The sequence below is a fragment of the Scatophagus argus genome, chromosome 20 (assembly GCF_020382885.2).
Source record: "Scatophagus argus isolate fScaArg1 chromosome 20, fScaArg1.pri, whole genome shotgun sequence".
In the NCBI taxonomy this organism is placed as follows: domain Eukaryota; kingdom Metazoa; phylum Chordata; class Actinopteri; family Scatophagidae; genus Scatophagus; species Scatophagus argus.
The window spans coordinates 4,597,673-4,614,706 of NC_058512.1; the positions used below are offsets into that span (position 1 = coordinate 4,597,673).

Here is a 17,034-nt window from a genome sequence, read left to right on the forward strand (position 1 = left end):
ACAATGCTGTGTGACGTGATGGTACAGTACAGTAGCAAACATGCATGTCAAAGTGTTTTTAGACTTCTGCCAGTGTCACGACTGTAAGGTCACTGCAGCAAATATCTGGTTTGGGAGACACGTGGAGTGCACATGTCTCTTCAGGGGGATGACTTGGGTTGAAGAGCTTAGCTGTTGTCACCATCTTCACACTCTGCTGTGAGTGCTTAGTCTGGCAGCAAAAGATAAGAAAGGAAGGCTGCATAGTTTCCGCGATCACAGGACTTGAATCTGCTATAATGAAGCTAATTGGCTCATTACTGGGAGTTACTGTGTTCTTCACATTGCCAAGAGGACAAAAAAAAATGTAATAATTAACTCCTTGTATTGAAAAGAACAGCCTTGTTTTCACTGAGGTTAATTTTGTTGGAGATGTTGCCTAGGTGACTAAATATGAGCGATGGTGTGACAGAGCTCAGGAGGGGATCGCCTGACTTGTCTCTGACGTCACAGCAGTCACCTCTATAAAGTTTTTTGTTTTTTCCCTGTAATCTGACATCCTCTTGATTACTGCCGATGTCACATGTGCACTTTAACATTTGACTATATGAAAACAAAAGAAAATAAAACAAATGTATAAGTAGCAAATGCAAGCTGTTGCAGTTGTTAAAGGTGTCTGACATCCGAGAGACAGAAACACCAGTACAAAGTGCTGCAATCCAATACTGCAGAATTGGAAGTACATTCAGTAGTATTCTAGTACTTGGTAGTGGTGTTGTATGGAATTGCATTACACTGAAAGCCATTTTAATATTTTTGCTTCTCCATAATATAAGAAATCTGTTGCCTCGTAATGCAATACTGTTGCAATATCTGCTGCCTGTTTGAAGTCGAGATCCCATCAGCACTCCACTGAGCAATCCACTGAGACAACAGCAAATAAATCAGCGCTGCCTCACTATGAGACCACTGAAGCTGTAGTTGTATTCAGTTATATGATTTGCATTGTTTACCATCATCTTTGATACTAAAAACGCTGCCGAATGCTTGCTATGGGCAAGTAGGAAGTCACAGAGGCCATCTCGGTTTAGTTTATTTGTTTTAAGTGTGCAGGGCGACAGGTGACATGTGCATGCATACCTGTGTTGATCTGAAATGACAGTGCTTGGAGGTTTTTCACTCTAATAAGTGCTTAAGTTCTAACCAATGGTTTTTTAATGATGGTAGATAATTTACTGATTGAGCTCAGTTATCAGCATTAAGAACAGCTTTTGTTTTCCACGTCGTGAAAAATCCCATTGGTGCCCTTTGTTCTGTTTACTAAATTTGATAATCGATTGTTAAATATTCATGGCTTTCTTTCCACTGTCTAATAAGCCATCAAATCTGGAGTAGTAAAAGTTAGCAAGCCATTTATAAACGCTGTTAAATCAAGACTGCGGTTGTATATAGTTTTTAAAAGTTGTTAGCAATTCTTCACAACATGGTGGTACAAAGATTTTCTGTTTGGACGAGTCCATAGACAACTGAGTGCTTTCATTTTCTGAAAGTTCTTGTTTGGCTCACTGTTTGTGGTTTGAACTCTGCAAAGAGACAGTGGAATCGTTGATTAAATTAAAAATATTACACTCAAAACTGTGGAGATAAGAGTCAACTTCAGGAGGAGCCCTATAGAAATAGATGTGCAGCTCAGTTGCTTCTTCCAATAACAACTTTAACACTCTTAACAAACTGACAGCGCACCCGCTGGCTCTCAACACTCTCTGACACGGTTTCCAAGGTTCATCATCTGTCCAGACTCTGGTCATTGTGTCATTTCTCATTTGAGGGGAGCCGTTAGTATGTGTTCCTTCTGGGTGTTACAGGCAGTTTAACAAGACCACAAAGCCAGTTTTTTTCTAAATGAACTGTCCTTCAATTCGCCAGCGAAAGCAATCATGGACTGGCTATTCATTATATCACAGTTGATGAAACTCATCTATTTTTATATTTTATTGTCTGCCACTCACACATGGCAACTTGACATGTTGCCATGTCTATTCATTAATAACTGTGTTCTAACTGTCGTGTAAGGCACACGATCTTAAAAGAAAAGTGCTGCAGGAGAGCAGCTCAGGTTTGGTAATCTGTTTTTGGTATTCTGATGACAGCAAGAGCAGCATGTAATTATGCTATCACTGCAATGTGTAAGAGAAATCAAAAGCATTGCCAAACATATGTACGTGAAATCAGATGCAGATGTGAAAAACAGTTCTATGCAATTAGTTCTCAGGGGGAGCTTCAATAATAAAATGAGGAGGGGAACTTCAGGAAGACAATTTAATTATGAGGTAAACGGAGCAGAGAGTCACATTGTAACACATTTTCTTTATGACTTTTAAAGCCTGTAATTATTGTTCTATTTAAACCATAAACTACTATTTCCATTTTTATTCATTTTCACTATTGCAGGTTAAATATCGAACTATTTACAGCTACAGTCACTTTACAGATTTTACAGTTTTTCTACAAAAAATATGATTATTTTACACTATATGGACACAAGTAGTGTCACTTGACCTTTACACTAACAGGGGCTTTAATGAAATTACATTCTTAGTACATAGATGGTCTTACAGCTATAACAGCTTCCACTGTTCTGGGAAGGCTTCCACAAGATTTGTTTCTGTGGGAATTTGTGCCCATTCATGCAGTGGAGCATTTGTGAGGTCACACACTGATGTTGGACCAAAAGGCCTGGCTCACAATCTCCGTCCCCAGTTCATCCCAAAGGTATTGGATGGGGTTGAGGTCTATTGGTATTGGTATTGGTATTATATAATAATGTAACCCTTTAAATAATCAATGTTTTTGGGACTTGAGTAGGATTTTAAAAGCAGCATTCTGCACTAGACTTCACTATGTGTGCATGGCCATATTTATTCATTCAATAAGTAAACAACAAAGTAGGCCTAATAAAGCCATAATTATTGTAAACATCTTCCTGCAAACCTTGTTCTCCATATCGGAACTAGCTACAGTAACCATGTATTGTCTACACTCAGGAGTTTGTCTCATGCAGCATACACTGCAGGGAGCTGTGGTAACCTCTCACCCTCTATTAGTTTTACATGTTGATCTCAATCACAAGCTATGGAAGCAAGATTCTGTTGAGAAAACAGAAAAAATGATGAAATGTTAGCTTACTGCTGATGCAGCCTGTGAGAGAACAATAAACTCACAGATGCTGGCTGATCAATTAATCCACTGAAAGATCTCAGCTGGATGTCCGATTCAAACTAATGACTTTCAAGCTGTGAGGCAACAGTGCTATTGTCTATTGTCTATAAGTGCTGTTGTATTAAATTGGATCATATGTGAAAATGCACCAATTTGGAACATGATAATAATATATTTTTGTCGTTTGCTGTGTCACAGATACATCGTATTCCAGCTGTCATACGCATTTGTGCCACAGGCTACAGCTTTTATAGTTATGTTACAAGGCCATGCATTATAATACAAATAAATCTCATTTTAGAAGCTTTTTTTTCCTTGCAAATTGTGCAAACACAACAGAAGGCTTTGTCTTTGACATTAATATTGAAAAGCCCTTTACAGATGCAACAAAGCTGCTGACTTTCACTTCAATAATATAAAAAGTGAACCGTACATTTCTCTTTCCAGGTGGTGCTGGAAGGTTACCGGCAGGGAAGCTCTGCTACAATTATTTTTTTCACACGCTGCCATGAAAATCTTAGCAGGAACGAGAAGAACAGAACAGTAATTACTAACATTTTGAAATCCACACATAGAGTTTCATAATTTATTTTGTCTTTTTTCTCCAGCTTCCTTTTTCTTGATTTCCACTTGAGGACAGGCAGAAACATTATATGACCATTTTGGTGTATCACATGAACAAATTGCAAAAATTTTTAGAGTATAAAGATTATAAAAAGCACAAGACACAAGACGCACAAGAAAAGTGTTTTGGTCAACAAAACGCTAAAATTCCTGCAGAGGTCAGGCAGGTGGAATTAAATGATGAGTTGCAAACAACACGTAGACATCAGCATCTTTTAATCAAGAGGACGGATATATATTTATATATAGAGAGGAATCGAAGCAGAAATGTCACCTGGAGGCATGAGTGCAGAAAGCCATGGAAGAAAAATGAGCACAGTTAAAAAGTATGATTAGTCAGTAGCCTTGAGGTGCAATAACTTTGGTGATCACATGATTTTACATCTAACAGCATTTTAGGTAAAAATTTTAATCTGTCCAATACTTACGTTTATGACCAGAAAAATACAATGACATTCCTATTAGCCTCAGCTAAACTTTGTGTTTTCTGCTAGTTAGCAAATGTTAGCATGCTAATATGCTAACATCATTGCTGGGCTGAAAATCTAATATCAAATTTGGAGGGGGCGACTACATGGCATTTTCTTAAGATCAATTATTTGAAATCTGAAAACATGCTGTTAAGTGTCTGTTATATTGTATCAAAATATTTTTGAGTCCAAGAGGGACTGAGTAATGTGACCTACCTTCTCAAGTGTTGGTCACATGATCGCTTTTTTGTTGTGGTCACAGGGGGTAGCTCTTTGTACCTACTGCTACACCTTTCCCAGTTTCCCCCTACACTCTGAAAGCTCTATTTTTAAAGTGACAAAATTTTAAAAATGAACTCCAGCTGAGTAATGTTTCCTACCTCTCACTTCTCTGTAAGGTGATAATCCCTACCGTTTTGACTGGAGCATTTTAACAGGATAATTAAGCATTCCTGTTGCAACTGCAACTGCAGCAAGAGTTGGCTCTGACTCTAATTACCTCTTATGTACAGCAACCTTATTCACAGCCTCCTCGCTTCTTTCCTTTAATCTTCATTTCTCCTCCAGTCAGGTATCAGCCATCTGCTGAACAAGCATCAACTCTCCTCAAGCTGTTTCACTTTGATCCAGTATCAGTTTGCTCAGTCCTCACCTTCTCCTCTCACCTCTCGCTCCCTCATCAACCAGATATTGACTTTAAATCTCTTTAAATCTCACTTCTGCTGCTGATCCCTCAACCCATCATCTCTCTGTTAGCACCTGAGCCAACTGTCTCTCGAGCATGCCATTAATCGCAAGTTCTGTTAATGACATTGTGGTTATCTTTCTACAGGTCCTCACCCTGGTTTGTGGGGTTGCGTTAATAGAAACACTTAAGCTAGTGCATACATAAAACCACCTGAAAATGCCATAATTAAGTCAGATTCAGCTGCAGAGGCTTCTGTGCACCACTTAACATTCTCTCCACTTGCAGGTATGAAGGTTGAGTAGTAAAAGGTGTGACATGACTTTTGAGAGACCTGATCAGCGCAGAGGTGAGAAGAACTTATGCATGACTGCGGTGTTGATCCAAGTAATGACATTCCTCAACACCTATTTGACTGAGAGATGTCAAAGGAAACAAATGTCTGAGTGTCTTCGGACGTCCAGCCTTTGCTCCTCATTCGCAAGGAGTCAGTGCACAGTGTGACATTTCTCTCTATATATGGTATACTCAGTTCACGCAACGCCTCTGGATACGTGTTGCTCTCAGCACCCACGCCGCCTAGCACATCTCTCTCCAGCAAACCTCATTTCCTCTTTCTCATCTATAAGCACTACAGCAGTTTCTGCCTGGCAGGCGGACTGAGCAGATGCACAGGGTCTCACACAGGAAGCAGAGTGCGCTGCTTGTTGCTCTAAATGAGTGCAATTTCTGTCAGATGGATACATACAACCCCTGAGGACAGAGGAAAGGAATACAACTCAGATTCTGTTTTCTGTAAGGTAAGAAATTAAGTGACTAGTTTAGAATTAGTTGGGAATCTTTGACCAAGATAATCTGCCTCCTGGAAGAAATTGTCTCTTTCCATACCTTCTCCTGTGATAATTAATTATGCATATAGTAAAACTGTGAATATATTAAGGCTGTGTGACGCATTAATTAAAAAGAAAGACTTTGTCAGAGAAATGAAGACTTTTTTTATCAGTTAAGTTAAGCTCGTGTCCTTCAGATAAACACCAGAGATGAATTTTGAAAGAACAGAGTGATAAAAAACAAACAAACAAAAAAAAAAGAAACTGAACTCTGTATCTCATAGGAATATATAAAGCTCAGTTTCTCTAAGAACTGATTTTTTTGGTCCCGAGTGTATTTCTAACATTTTTTGAAATGATCTCCAACATCATTTCAGTCATCCAGTTATTAAAAGAACAACAGAACAAAAGAGTTGCATAGCTTCAAGGGAAACAAGCCATAATTTCTTCCAAAGCTCTGCTGATTAAATGATAAACTCATCTTATCTTGCCCACAAAAGGTTTGAATTCCAGGTTTTTGCTATATGATATTAATCAGTTCTCCTTCAGAGTCTCGGTATAATGAGCAGCATAATGGATGCAACTGTGTGAGCAAGAAATTCTAACTAGCAGTGCAGCTTTTAATCAAAAATCTACCTTATCTTTTTGAAGATTCAGAAACATGGAGGTTGCAGACTGAATCTTAATCAAACAAAAACTTGACACAGTTTTCTTCTCTCAATCAAGACCTTTAGAGAAAAATAAGTATTTTACAGTAGGGAAATTTTAGCCCATTTCTAAGGCAAATTCTATTCAGAGGCAATTTATTAGAGGTTATTAAATTATTTATTTTTAAAATACAAAAATAAGTATGAAAATTGAATTAGTAAGACATGATTTCACATGCAATTAGTTATTAAAATAGTAATTATTCATTCATCAAGTGACATCAATTAAATATTCATCACTGAGGAAACCTGGCCTACTTTGCTCTGTTTATACCACTGAAAACAATTTTCAGACAAGAAAGGCAGCACTTTGATCTGATCTAAAATTCATCAATCACATAAGTGTCAAAACAGTTACGAGTCAATACTGACCTGGTTTTCTTCCTACAATGCTGGATTCAGATGACTGATATAACCAGCTGACAAGCTACCAACCCCACTGCTCTCAGATCAGATTGGTCATTTCAGCGTGTTGTAATTAGGGAGTGTGTGAGAGCATGCAGTTGACCCAATCAACCCACTCCAAATCAAATCAAAAGGCACAAGAATTGGACTATTGATTTCTGGATTGGTTCTGTTGTTTTATGTAATTACCAACTGATTACTTTCTTCTGGTGTGCAGGATTGCACTCCCACTGGGAAGATGTGTCTGCTTTGTAATTGGTTGATTTTGTTAAGGGAGATGCTATATCTCCATCCATCTATATTTCAGAATCAGAATCAGAATCAGAATCAGAAAAGACTTTATTGCCATGTAAGTGAAGAGGTTTCACATTACTAGGAATTTGTCTTGGTGATTGGTGCATACATAGAACATAACATTAACATATAAATGAAGAATAAAATAAAATAAAAAATAAAAATAAAAATAAAATAGAGTAAGGTAACACAAAATAAAGTAAGTGAAATAAATATTTTTCTGGAGGTAGTCCAAAAGTAAGGTAGTGCAGGGTGGAGTATAGTGCAAGTGGGTGAGGTAGACAGTGCAAATGAACAGCAGGTGGACAGTGAATGAGCAAAATGAGCAAAACCACCATTTCTCTTCCTCTCTTATCTCCAGAGATCACCATGACCCAGAATCTACGTCTCAACACTACCAGGGAAGACCTTAACTCTTTCAATTTTTCAAGAATACAGGAAAACCCTTTGACCCTCCACAATATCACCTATGTTGATTTCTACCTCCACAAACCCTCTGTGGCTGCAGTCTTCACTGTTTCCTATCTGCTCATCTTCCTGGTGTGCATGGTGGGTAACGGAGTGGTGTGTTTCATTGTGCTACGCAGCAAAAACATGCGCACGGTCACCAACCTGTTCATTCTCAACCTGGCCATCAGTGACCTGCTGGTTGGTATCTTTTGTATGCCAACCACACTAGTGGACAACATAATTACAGGTCAGAATATACATCTTTATGTAGTTCAACTTTTCTACTCTCTTCTGTATTGACGTTTATTTGGAAATGGTGAAATATTCTGCTTGTTTAAATGTAAGGGAGAGCAACTTTTGCACTTTTAGCATTTAAATTATTCAAGCACATTGCTTTTCCTTGTGTTCTTACAATCACACAGTTCTAACAGTTTTCTCTTTTCTGCAGGATGGCCATTTGGCAGTGTAGTGTGTAAACTAAGTGGAATGGTTCAGGGGATATCCGTGTCAGCCTCTGTGTTCACTCTAGTGGCAATAGCTGTTGACAGGTGAGGGTTGTAATGATCTTACTGGTTGCAATGTGCTTGTGTGGGAGTGTCTTTTGTCCTAAGAGACTCTTTTTCTTTAATGCATTTCCTTCACTCCCCTTTATGTCAGGTTCCGCTGCATTGTCTACCCTTTCAAGCAGAAACTGACCATTGCCACCTTAAAGCTAATCATCGTTGTCATATGGGTCTTGGCTGTGTCCATTATGTGCCCCTCGGGGGTCATGCTCCAGGTCACGAAGGAGCAGAGCGTGAGAATAGTCGTTGGCCGCAACAATGACACCCGCCCCTTCTACTGGTGCAGAGAAAACTGGCCCAATCAGGAGATGCGAAAAATCTACACCACTGTCCTCTTTGCTAACATCTACCTCGCTCCTCTCAGCCTTATCGTCATCATGTACGCCCGCATCGGCTTCACCCTCTCCAAGACCAACATTCCTCCAATGAGAGGCAGTGGAACTGCATCTGAGGAAGGGCTTGGCAACAGCAAGCTGAGCATGGAGGGCCGTCACACGATTTCAAAGAAGAAGACTCGGGTGATAATGATGCTGCTGGTTGTAGCTCTGCTCTTCATCTTATCCTGGCTTCCTCTATGGACACTGATGATGCTGAGCGACTATGCCAGCCTGACAGAGCACCAGCATCGTGTCATTAACATCTACGTGTATCCCTTAGCTCACTGGTTGGCCTTCTTCAATAGCAGCGTCAACCCCATCATCTATGGGTTCTTCAATGAGAACTTTCGCAGAGGTTTTCAGGCTGCTTTCAAGTTCAAGCTGTGCACTGCTGACTTTGAGCGCCAGAAGACCCACTCCCATCGTATTCGGGGCCACGCTGTGCTCCCAGTCCAGCCTGCTGCTCTCACTGGGCCAGGCTCAGGAGTCAGATCAGGGTTAGTGGAGAATGGGAAGTGCTCATGTAAGGAAGGAGATATCAAAGAACAGGACCTGATCATGGAGGACCTTGAGAAGGTGTCCCAGATTTAGACAGACTAAGACTATATTAGAACCTGAGGCTTCTGGAGAATAACGTATTTGCATCTCAGTGACAATGAAAAACATACCTCAGAAATACATAATTAAAGTCCACCTATATTTGTTGAAAATGTATCTGCAAGCTCTGCAACAACTATCGTCATAAATCATTTTAAGTAAATCATGGTGTACAGTGAAAAGAACAGTATAAACAAAAAGGTTTAAAAGCTCTGAAATCTTGGTTTCGAAAATCTTGTTTTTCCCTAACAATAAAGATTCATGACTGAATAAGCAACAAGCAAAGTTAACGTTTAGGAAAATAACATTATGGGTATTATCATGAAAGTTGCAATCCTTAAAATTTCAGTGCTTGTTTAAGTGATGTTCATGCCATGGCAAAGGCAGTTGGACAGCAACTTTGTCAGCAATACAGGAGAGCATCTGGTGTATCTGTTTACAGTGCAGTGAAACAATAATGTTCAGTAAAGAAGACGGTCCGAAAACATTGCAGCAATGATCTGATTTCATGTGGTTCCAGAAGTTTTCCAAACCAAAACAAGACAGTAAGGTTGGTTACCTTTTTGAAGAACTGAAGGTGTGCAGCCCCCCTCACCTGCAGCTGTTCATGTAACAGCTCATCGTGGCTGCTCCTTCTTGTTCCAGTAATCCCTTGCAAAAACATCAACAACATCTGCTGACCTTAAAATGCCAAAACCATCTTGTTTTGTAGGATGCATTTTGGCTCACTGTAACTTCAAAGTCCTGCTCTGATACGGTGGTAGGAAAAGAAATAGTAAAAAGTGAAAATGATATCAGTGAGATAGCATTACATTAACTGTAATGTTGGATTACATGCATGCATTCTTTCATATGAATGTCTTGTGTGTGTGAGAAGGCAATTTTAATCCAGCATGAGAATGGCAGACTTAGCCACTAACAATGAAAACAACAACATAGTGAGATAACTACTGAATGCTATTATACTAAATAGCCCATCAGAAATGTGTGTGTATTTGTAGCACTCAGAGTAACAAGCCAATGGAGAAAAAAATTAGGACCTTTCAGACAGAAAGATAATCCATCCGCCCATCCTCATCACAATTGTGCTTTTTGTTGTTCTGTAAACCTGTCCTGTGGTAATGCCTGCTACAAATTGTTTTTGCAGATGATGCCATTCCTGTGAGATCAATAAATGGAATGTTAGTATATATTATATTCAATTTTTCAAAAAGAATGACGTTTAGGCATTTCTGGCAAGATACCAAGATCAGAATAACACACTTCTCACGGGTAATGTGCAAGGAGGTGTGTGATAAGAACTGTGTTGGCTGTCTCCAGTTAAAGTACATGTTCTAGAGCCCTGAGGCAGTTGGGTTGGGCTGACAGCAGTGACATGCAGTGGCAAGGGAAAATTTGCAGGCATATTTGGAGAGCTTCTTGTTCTCTGCTTCCTCGCAGGGCCCTTTGAAATCTGCAGACTTAAAACACTGCCATGTCAGAGAAAAGAAAACAAGTTACATATATTAGTAGAAGTAGGGCGAGGACAAAGAAGAAGATGTGAATAAAGTAGGGCCTCGCATGAAAGCAGAGCAGATAATAAGAAATGAGCCTTTACAGTGGCAAAAGAGTGCATGTATATACACAAAGTAGCGGTAAAGTACATAAGGTACTCGTAGGGTCAACATGAAAAGTGTGGGAGAGAACCAAGAGAATCAAGGACATGACACTTTCTAAAAATGCTCAGATTTCATCCCACACTATTTCACCTATACAATACGTGGGTGAACTTGACTTTGGAGTAGCTATCGTAGCTGTGAGTGGGTCCAGTATCATCACATCATAATGGTGTCATTTTGCTATTATCACAAACATAATAGCTGTGTCAACAATGTACAGCACCAAAGGAAAATTGAAGTCATTTTCATATTGTTTTTATTTTGTACACCTGTTATTTTGTACTATAATGACACTTTTTTGTGGTTGATATTTGACAAGCTAAAGTAGCTATGTGGTGCGTTTGTGCCAAAATCATAAAGGGGCCCTGTAGAATTTTTTGACCACTAGTAGCGCTGTGGAGCATTGTTTTAAGAACGGGTCCCTCCGGTGTTTGTGTCATGCATGAGGACCCACGTGCATGTGATGTGGTACATACTTGTGCTATTGTTTTCCCTCTGTTCTGGTGACTGTAACCTGGTGGCAGTGCTGCTCCAAGAAATGTAGCTATGTAGCAACAAAGCTAAGCTCAATATATAAAACGGGTTTATGCAGTATCTCATGAAGTGTCTTATGACAATGAAGGTGTGAACCATGTTTCTTGTGGTCTCCTTTTCAGGGGCCTTTGTGTACTTTTCTAGTAAAGTGTTAGCAAGATAATTCACCGTGTTTCTCCAAACAGCTCATTCTGTAAACAGATGCATATGTTGTGAAGTGCTACATGTTTGATGGTAATGGAAGGACTTTCAATGACACTACAGACAGCAGGCCTCAGGGATCGAAAGAAAAGGGAGAATACCTCACTATGAGTACCATGAAGTGTAGCAATGTGTTCCTTGTATTTTGGATTTATTATATTTATTATTATTATTATTTTGATTGGCTGTTTTTTCATTGCTTTCTTTGATTTCACGAGGCCAGCATCAAGAAGAATGTAAAGAAATATGAAAAATGCCTGAATGCATCACATGATAGCTTGTGTCTGTCTTTATGCAAACAGTATACATTTGTAATATATACAGTGTTTCAACCGCCGTTTTTTGGCTTACTTTGATATTTGTATTTGACAAAATGTGGGTAAATATACTTATATACTGTCAGTTTGCTGATGAAAAATAAAATAAAGAATGTTGTGAGAATATGTTTTTGATGATTATGGTGGGATGGTGTGAAAGAAGTTTGAAAATATATGTGTATTATTCATATTAAAAATACTTCATGTCTGTGACAGAAAGGCAGACCCCACACACACCACACCCACAGTAATAATAACAAATATTTATTCTAATACTCTAATAATGATATTCACTGATATGATTTCATTAAAGACTCAAGAGCAATATGGCACAGAAGACTGAAGTATTAGATACACAGACAGTATTTGTTAGTATGACCAGTTCATGGTCGGTTTTGGTCTTTACATAGGATATGCTGACCTAGAGAAAAATACAGGATATTCCCTTCCCTTATTATTACATGTCCTATAAATTAGAGAATGTAAACCTAGAAAAACTGCAGTGACCCAGCAGCAGGATCCATTACTGTACTGCGACAAACAGGAAATTAGCTCTCTGATTTGGCACACTCATAATTGAAGTCACAGTTTGCATTTGAGGAAGATCTTTCTTTCCCTAACAACCAGCTGAATGTGACTGTAATTCACAAAGTTGTCTTTTACCAGCAAACATATGTCATTTCATGGCTAACACGTTTTAATGGATTATTTCAAAGAAGAAGAAGAAGAAGAAGACATTTCCTAATGCTCCTGGAAAGCTGCTCTGGAGAAACCTTCCCTGATAGTGCTGGGAAACCACATCTTTGCCTCCCTCTGGTATATTACTCATTGACTGACTAATATACTGACTTCTTTCTTTTTTCTCCTCACACTTTAATATACATCCTATACTAATATATTAAGTGTCAAAAGGAGAAACGTCTCAGCAGTCTTTCACATTGAGAAGTATAGTCCAGCACATTTTTTGTTGGTTTAGAAAAAAATCTGCTTGGAAATGTGGTTCATTTCTGCTTGTATCTGTTATGCTTTCATTGTCGTGGTTTGAAGTGTTAGTTTAGTTTCTTGATTTATTTTGTAGCACCTCTTCCCTTGTGACCTGTTTAGCTTTTCATTTCCTGCATATTTTTCCCTCCTGTATCGACTGTTTGCTCCTCCCCTAAATGGTTTCACCTGTGTCTTGTTACCTCACCTTTATATACCTGTGCTCTCCTTGTGAGTGCTGTCAGTTTGTCATGTTTCCTGTGTGTGGGCTGTCTTCCCTGTGTTCTGAGTTTCTCTTTGTTCCCTGCGTCTGCTGTGTTTCCCTGAGTTTCCTGTAGTCCTGTTGTTCTGTGTTGCTCTTTGATGCTCTGTCTTCCCTGAGTTTTCTGTTTCTCTGTGTTTCCTGCTATCCCTGCGTTCTGTGTTCCCAGTGCTGCTAACTGCTTCTGGATCTTCCTCATTTCTTTGTTTGGGCCTTTTTTACCTGGAAATCGAGTCACCTTTTAATTTGACTGTTTCTGTTCCTTAGTTGGTTAAAGTTTGCTTAGTTCACCTTCTCAATTGCATCAGTGTCTGCATATTGGGTCCTCCATTTTGTGACTTTATAACAGCCATATGGTTATATTTCTGAGTAGATGAATACATTTAAGATCACAGTAAGCATACCTTAATCAAAGAGGGACAGCCCAGTTTATCATTGCTTTATAATATCTTTGCAGCCACAGTGCACCCATGGAAGTTGAACTCGAATACCTACAAGTACAAAGCTATAAAAGATACACATGGTCTGCAGCTGGGCTAATCGGACTTGAATGACAGAGGAGTGACGAGGCATCCGGGAGTGCTTGTTTACCAGAAAAAAAAAACTCTGCTGAAGAAAGAGGACGAATATGTGGGTCAAAACAGCAGCTGGGGACATAAAGACAATATAAGATGCAAAAAGAGCAGTGCACACATGTGTAACTGAATAACACAGGAGTAAACAGCAAAAAAAATGGATTTACCAGTCTAGCTGAATCAGAAAGAGACCACCACAGACTTGAGAGTATCCCCACTATGACACATATAAAACACCTCAAATGTCATTTAAAAGCCTTCTCCATACAGTACTCAATGAAGCAGAGAACAGTAACGCAGACAGAGGAAAAACAATAATTGAAATATTGACTTTTATGTCGAGGTCAATATTCCTCATGCTGCTGTTGTACTCTTTTCTTGATAGAACAGTTAATGTGTTTTATGTGTGCAGAGGCAGAAGAACGACGACAGTCTGGGTTAGTGACTTTCAAATTCAGTGTTCAGAAGTCTGGTCTTCAGAGAAAAATATGTGACCAACTCTATATCGGTTTTTCAAAAATAGATGGCAGTCATCTGCAGAAGAGAAACTACTTGGAAATGGAAAAATAAATACAAGATATCATATAAATGATGATGCATTCAAAATGATTCAACTCTGGCAAATGAACCATAAAATCAAAGGTCAATGATTGCGTTTTCCTACCAAGACTGACAGTGATGTGATCAACTGATATTACAGGTTATTAGTGAAATGTGTACCACACTAACTATCTATTAAAATTCTGTGTCCTATGGGTATAGAGAAAATGGATTGTCTTCTCAGCAGATTAAAGTCACCTTCTGGGCCCACTAATCTCCAAAATCCATTAGTGCATCTACCTTCAGCTATATCTCTATCCCTGCTCTTCCATTAGCTTTATGTGTCATTTTATGTGAGATTTTCATCAAGAAGACATACGTGCCACTTCGTATCCCAGAGCTATTTACTGTAAGAGCCTACCACGCCTTTTAGCTGCCTCACACTAAGGATGTTGTTAATCTCTATCTGTGAGGAGCTTTTTGCATCTAACACCTCATTAAATGTTAAGGAGCATATCTCACAACTGTTAATTGATTTATTTGGTTTTCATTATCTTAGCCTACCTGGGGAACACTGCAAAGAATCCCCTTTGACTGAACAAGATGATACAAACTTTATATTGGAAGTGGCACATTAAGACTTTGAGTGATATTCTCATGAGCTTCCTGTGGGGTTTTGAATGTGGACATACAGAGAACGACTGAGAAGAGAAAGCATTTGCTTTTATTTATGCTATATGCGTGTGCTCATGACCTAAGTTTAGGCTTCAGGTTTTCCTCTGTTTTAGGTGTGCAGACTACACTGATTGCACATTGGGTTGTGAGTGCTGCCAGTTCTCTCGAGAACACGCTGCTAACGTCACGCCTCCGATGTAGACACAGTTGTAATTAGTTGTAGACACAGTTTCAATCCATCAAACAACTGTTGACTTATTTCACTCGAAAACAAAAATATGTATCTGACTGATACAAAATACTACTCACATAGTTTCAAGCAGGCAACCCTCTTGATGCTCTGATTACACAGTATACACAATGTACTAGTACTGAATTTATTTACTAATTACACAAAATTTTAATGTTATCTTTTCTCAACAGCTCTTTTCTGTCACTGAGATTTTCAGGTGATATCTTAAATTTTAAGCTGTCCCAGCTAAAAGTGAGTGTGCCACAGAAAGTGCATTAAAAATGTATGCTTTTCCTATCCAAACCCCTAACACAAAAGCTTGGATGGATGAGGGGGAAGAGGGGGTGTGTGAGAGGAGGATCTTGTGCTTTTCATGCTGTCATGCTTTGTTTTCTATGTGAAACCGCAGAGCTTCAAGGCAGCAGCTCCAGCAAAAATGCTTAATTGCACTTGATTTTTGCTGTTACGTATTTTAAATTCTAATACAAGCACACACTGTTGCCGATGCATACTGATATTTAACTGCACTGTGAACACAACATTTTTGACACCCAGTCAATACTGAAACAACAGCTGTCAGAAGCTCCAGTCTGTGATATTTTTGATATTAACAATGACTCAGACAAATGTGAAGCAGTGAAGAACCAAAGTAAACAGGTCGCCGCTCAAGTGAGGCGAATCTCCAACAAGAAAAAGAGATCCACATGTTTTTCTCAGGAGTTTTCTCACCAAACCAGGTGTCAAATGCTGTGAACAGGTTAGACTCAACATGTAGTCAGGAAGAGGCTCCAGTGAGACAGTTTGTGTACCTGCAGAATGTGTAAGTAGGCAGTATTTAGTAAGACATGACAAGGACAGTTTTAAAAAATGGTAAAAAAAAGGTAAAAAAAAAAAAAAATACCCTGGAGGGATAATTCAACATCTGGAAAATATGCCTATTTGCTTTGTAAGGGGTGGTTACATGAGAAGATTTAAACCTCAACTTCCAGTCTTTATGCCAAGCTATGATAATCCTCTCTCAGCTCTTGTTCCATTTCATACGCAACAGACGGACCTGAGTGATTCTGATCTTCTATCTAACCCCCTGCAAGAAAGCGAGTGCAAGCGTATTTCCCAAAACGACTATTTGTTTAAAGTTGCTGGTGTTTACCTTATAATTTATCAGTTACTGATTAAACCGATGACTTGCACTGCACAAAAATAACACAACCAGTAGTAATTACTTGTTGGGAACAGATAAGGGTCAGATTAATCTGTTACCTGATCGTTTTTGTGTTTGTATCATCAGCATCTGTTCATCACGTATAACCATAATCTTTCTAGTTACAGCATACGATTTGGTGAAGGTTGCCATGTTATCCATTTGTCACTCACAGTATATAATCTATGTTGTGATTGGTTGCAAGTGGTGGCTCTTTAACTGACGTAAATTGAAACGCTTCAGGGTGAGGATGGGTGGGCACAGACTGGCTGTGACATTACCACAGATGGGCCCCTGTGAGACATAATGTGAAAAGCAATTATGATGGAGGATATGATTGAAGGATATGAGGAAGACAACCATCAAAATGTAAACACCAATCACCAGCTGGGTGCATGAGAATACAAGGGTTCTCGTAATGTATCCTCATCTGTATAAAACATGTGATGTTCTTATCAATTACTGCATTTAATGCAGAGAGAATAAAGGAAAGAAATGCTGCAAAGAGCCGAGTCAGGGCACAGATGGAAGTTACACAAACTGACAGAGACCTGATACAGACAGAGACAAACAGCTCTCTTGCACCACCTGTTGGCGCACAGTCAAAACATTCCCATCACATACAAGTACTTACACTCTAAAGAGAGTGATGCTGACT

The 17,034-nt window shown here is 39.0% G+C and overlaps 1 protein-coding gene across 1 annotated transcript; it reads left to right on the top strand.

Annotated features, from left to right (window-relative positions):
• Positions 1–7,582: 7,582 nt before the first annotated feature.
• LOC124051793 (neuropeptide FF receptor 2-like) lies at positions 7,583–9,357 on the top strand. The gene is made up of 3 exons (XM_046375464.1): positions 7,583–7,910; positions 8,112–8,211; positions 8,321–9,357. Exons 1-3 carry the CDS (start codon positions 7,583–7,585, stop codon positions 9,192–9,194), a joined length of 1,302 nt encoding a protein of 433 aa, XP_046231420.1. The 3' UTR covers positions 9,195–9,357.
• Positions 9,358–17,034: the final 7,677 nt, after the last annotated feature.

What these genes read in the sequence shown, in the direction of transcription:
- LOC124051793 (XM_046375464.1), top strand. Translation starts at nt 7,583, where the DNA reads ATGACCCAGAATCTACGTCTCAACACTACCAGGGAAGACCTTAACTCT. An exon ending in AGTGGACAACATAATTACAG is followed by an intron (nt 7,911 to 8,111) that starts GTCAGAATATAC and finishes TCTTTTCTGCAG; the next exon opens with GATGGCCATTTGGCAGTGTA. An exon ending in GTGGCAATAGCTGTTGACAG is followed by an intron (nt 8,212 to 8,320) that starts GTGAGGGTTGTA and finishes CCTTTATGTCAG; the next exon opens with GTTCCGCTGCATTGTCTACC.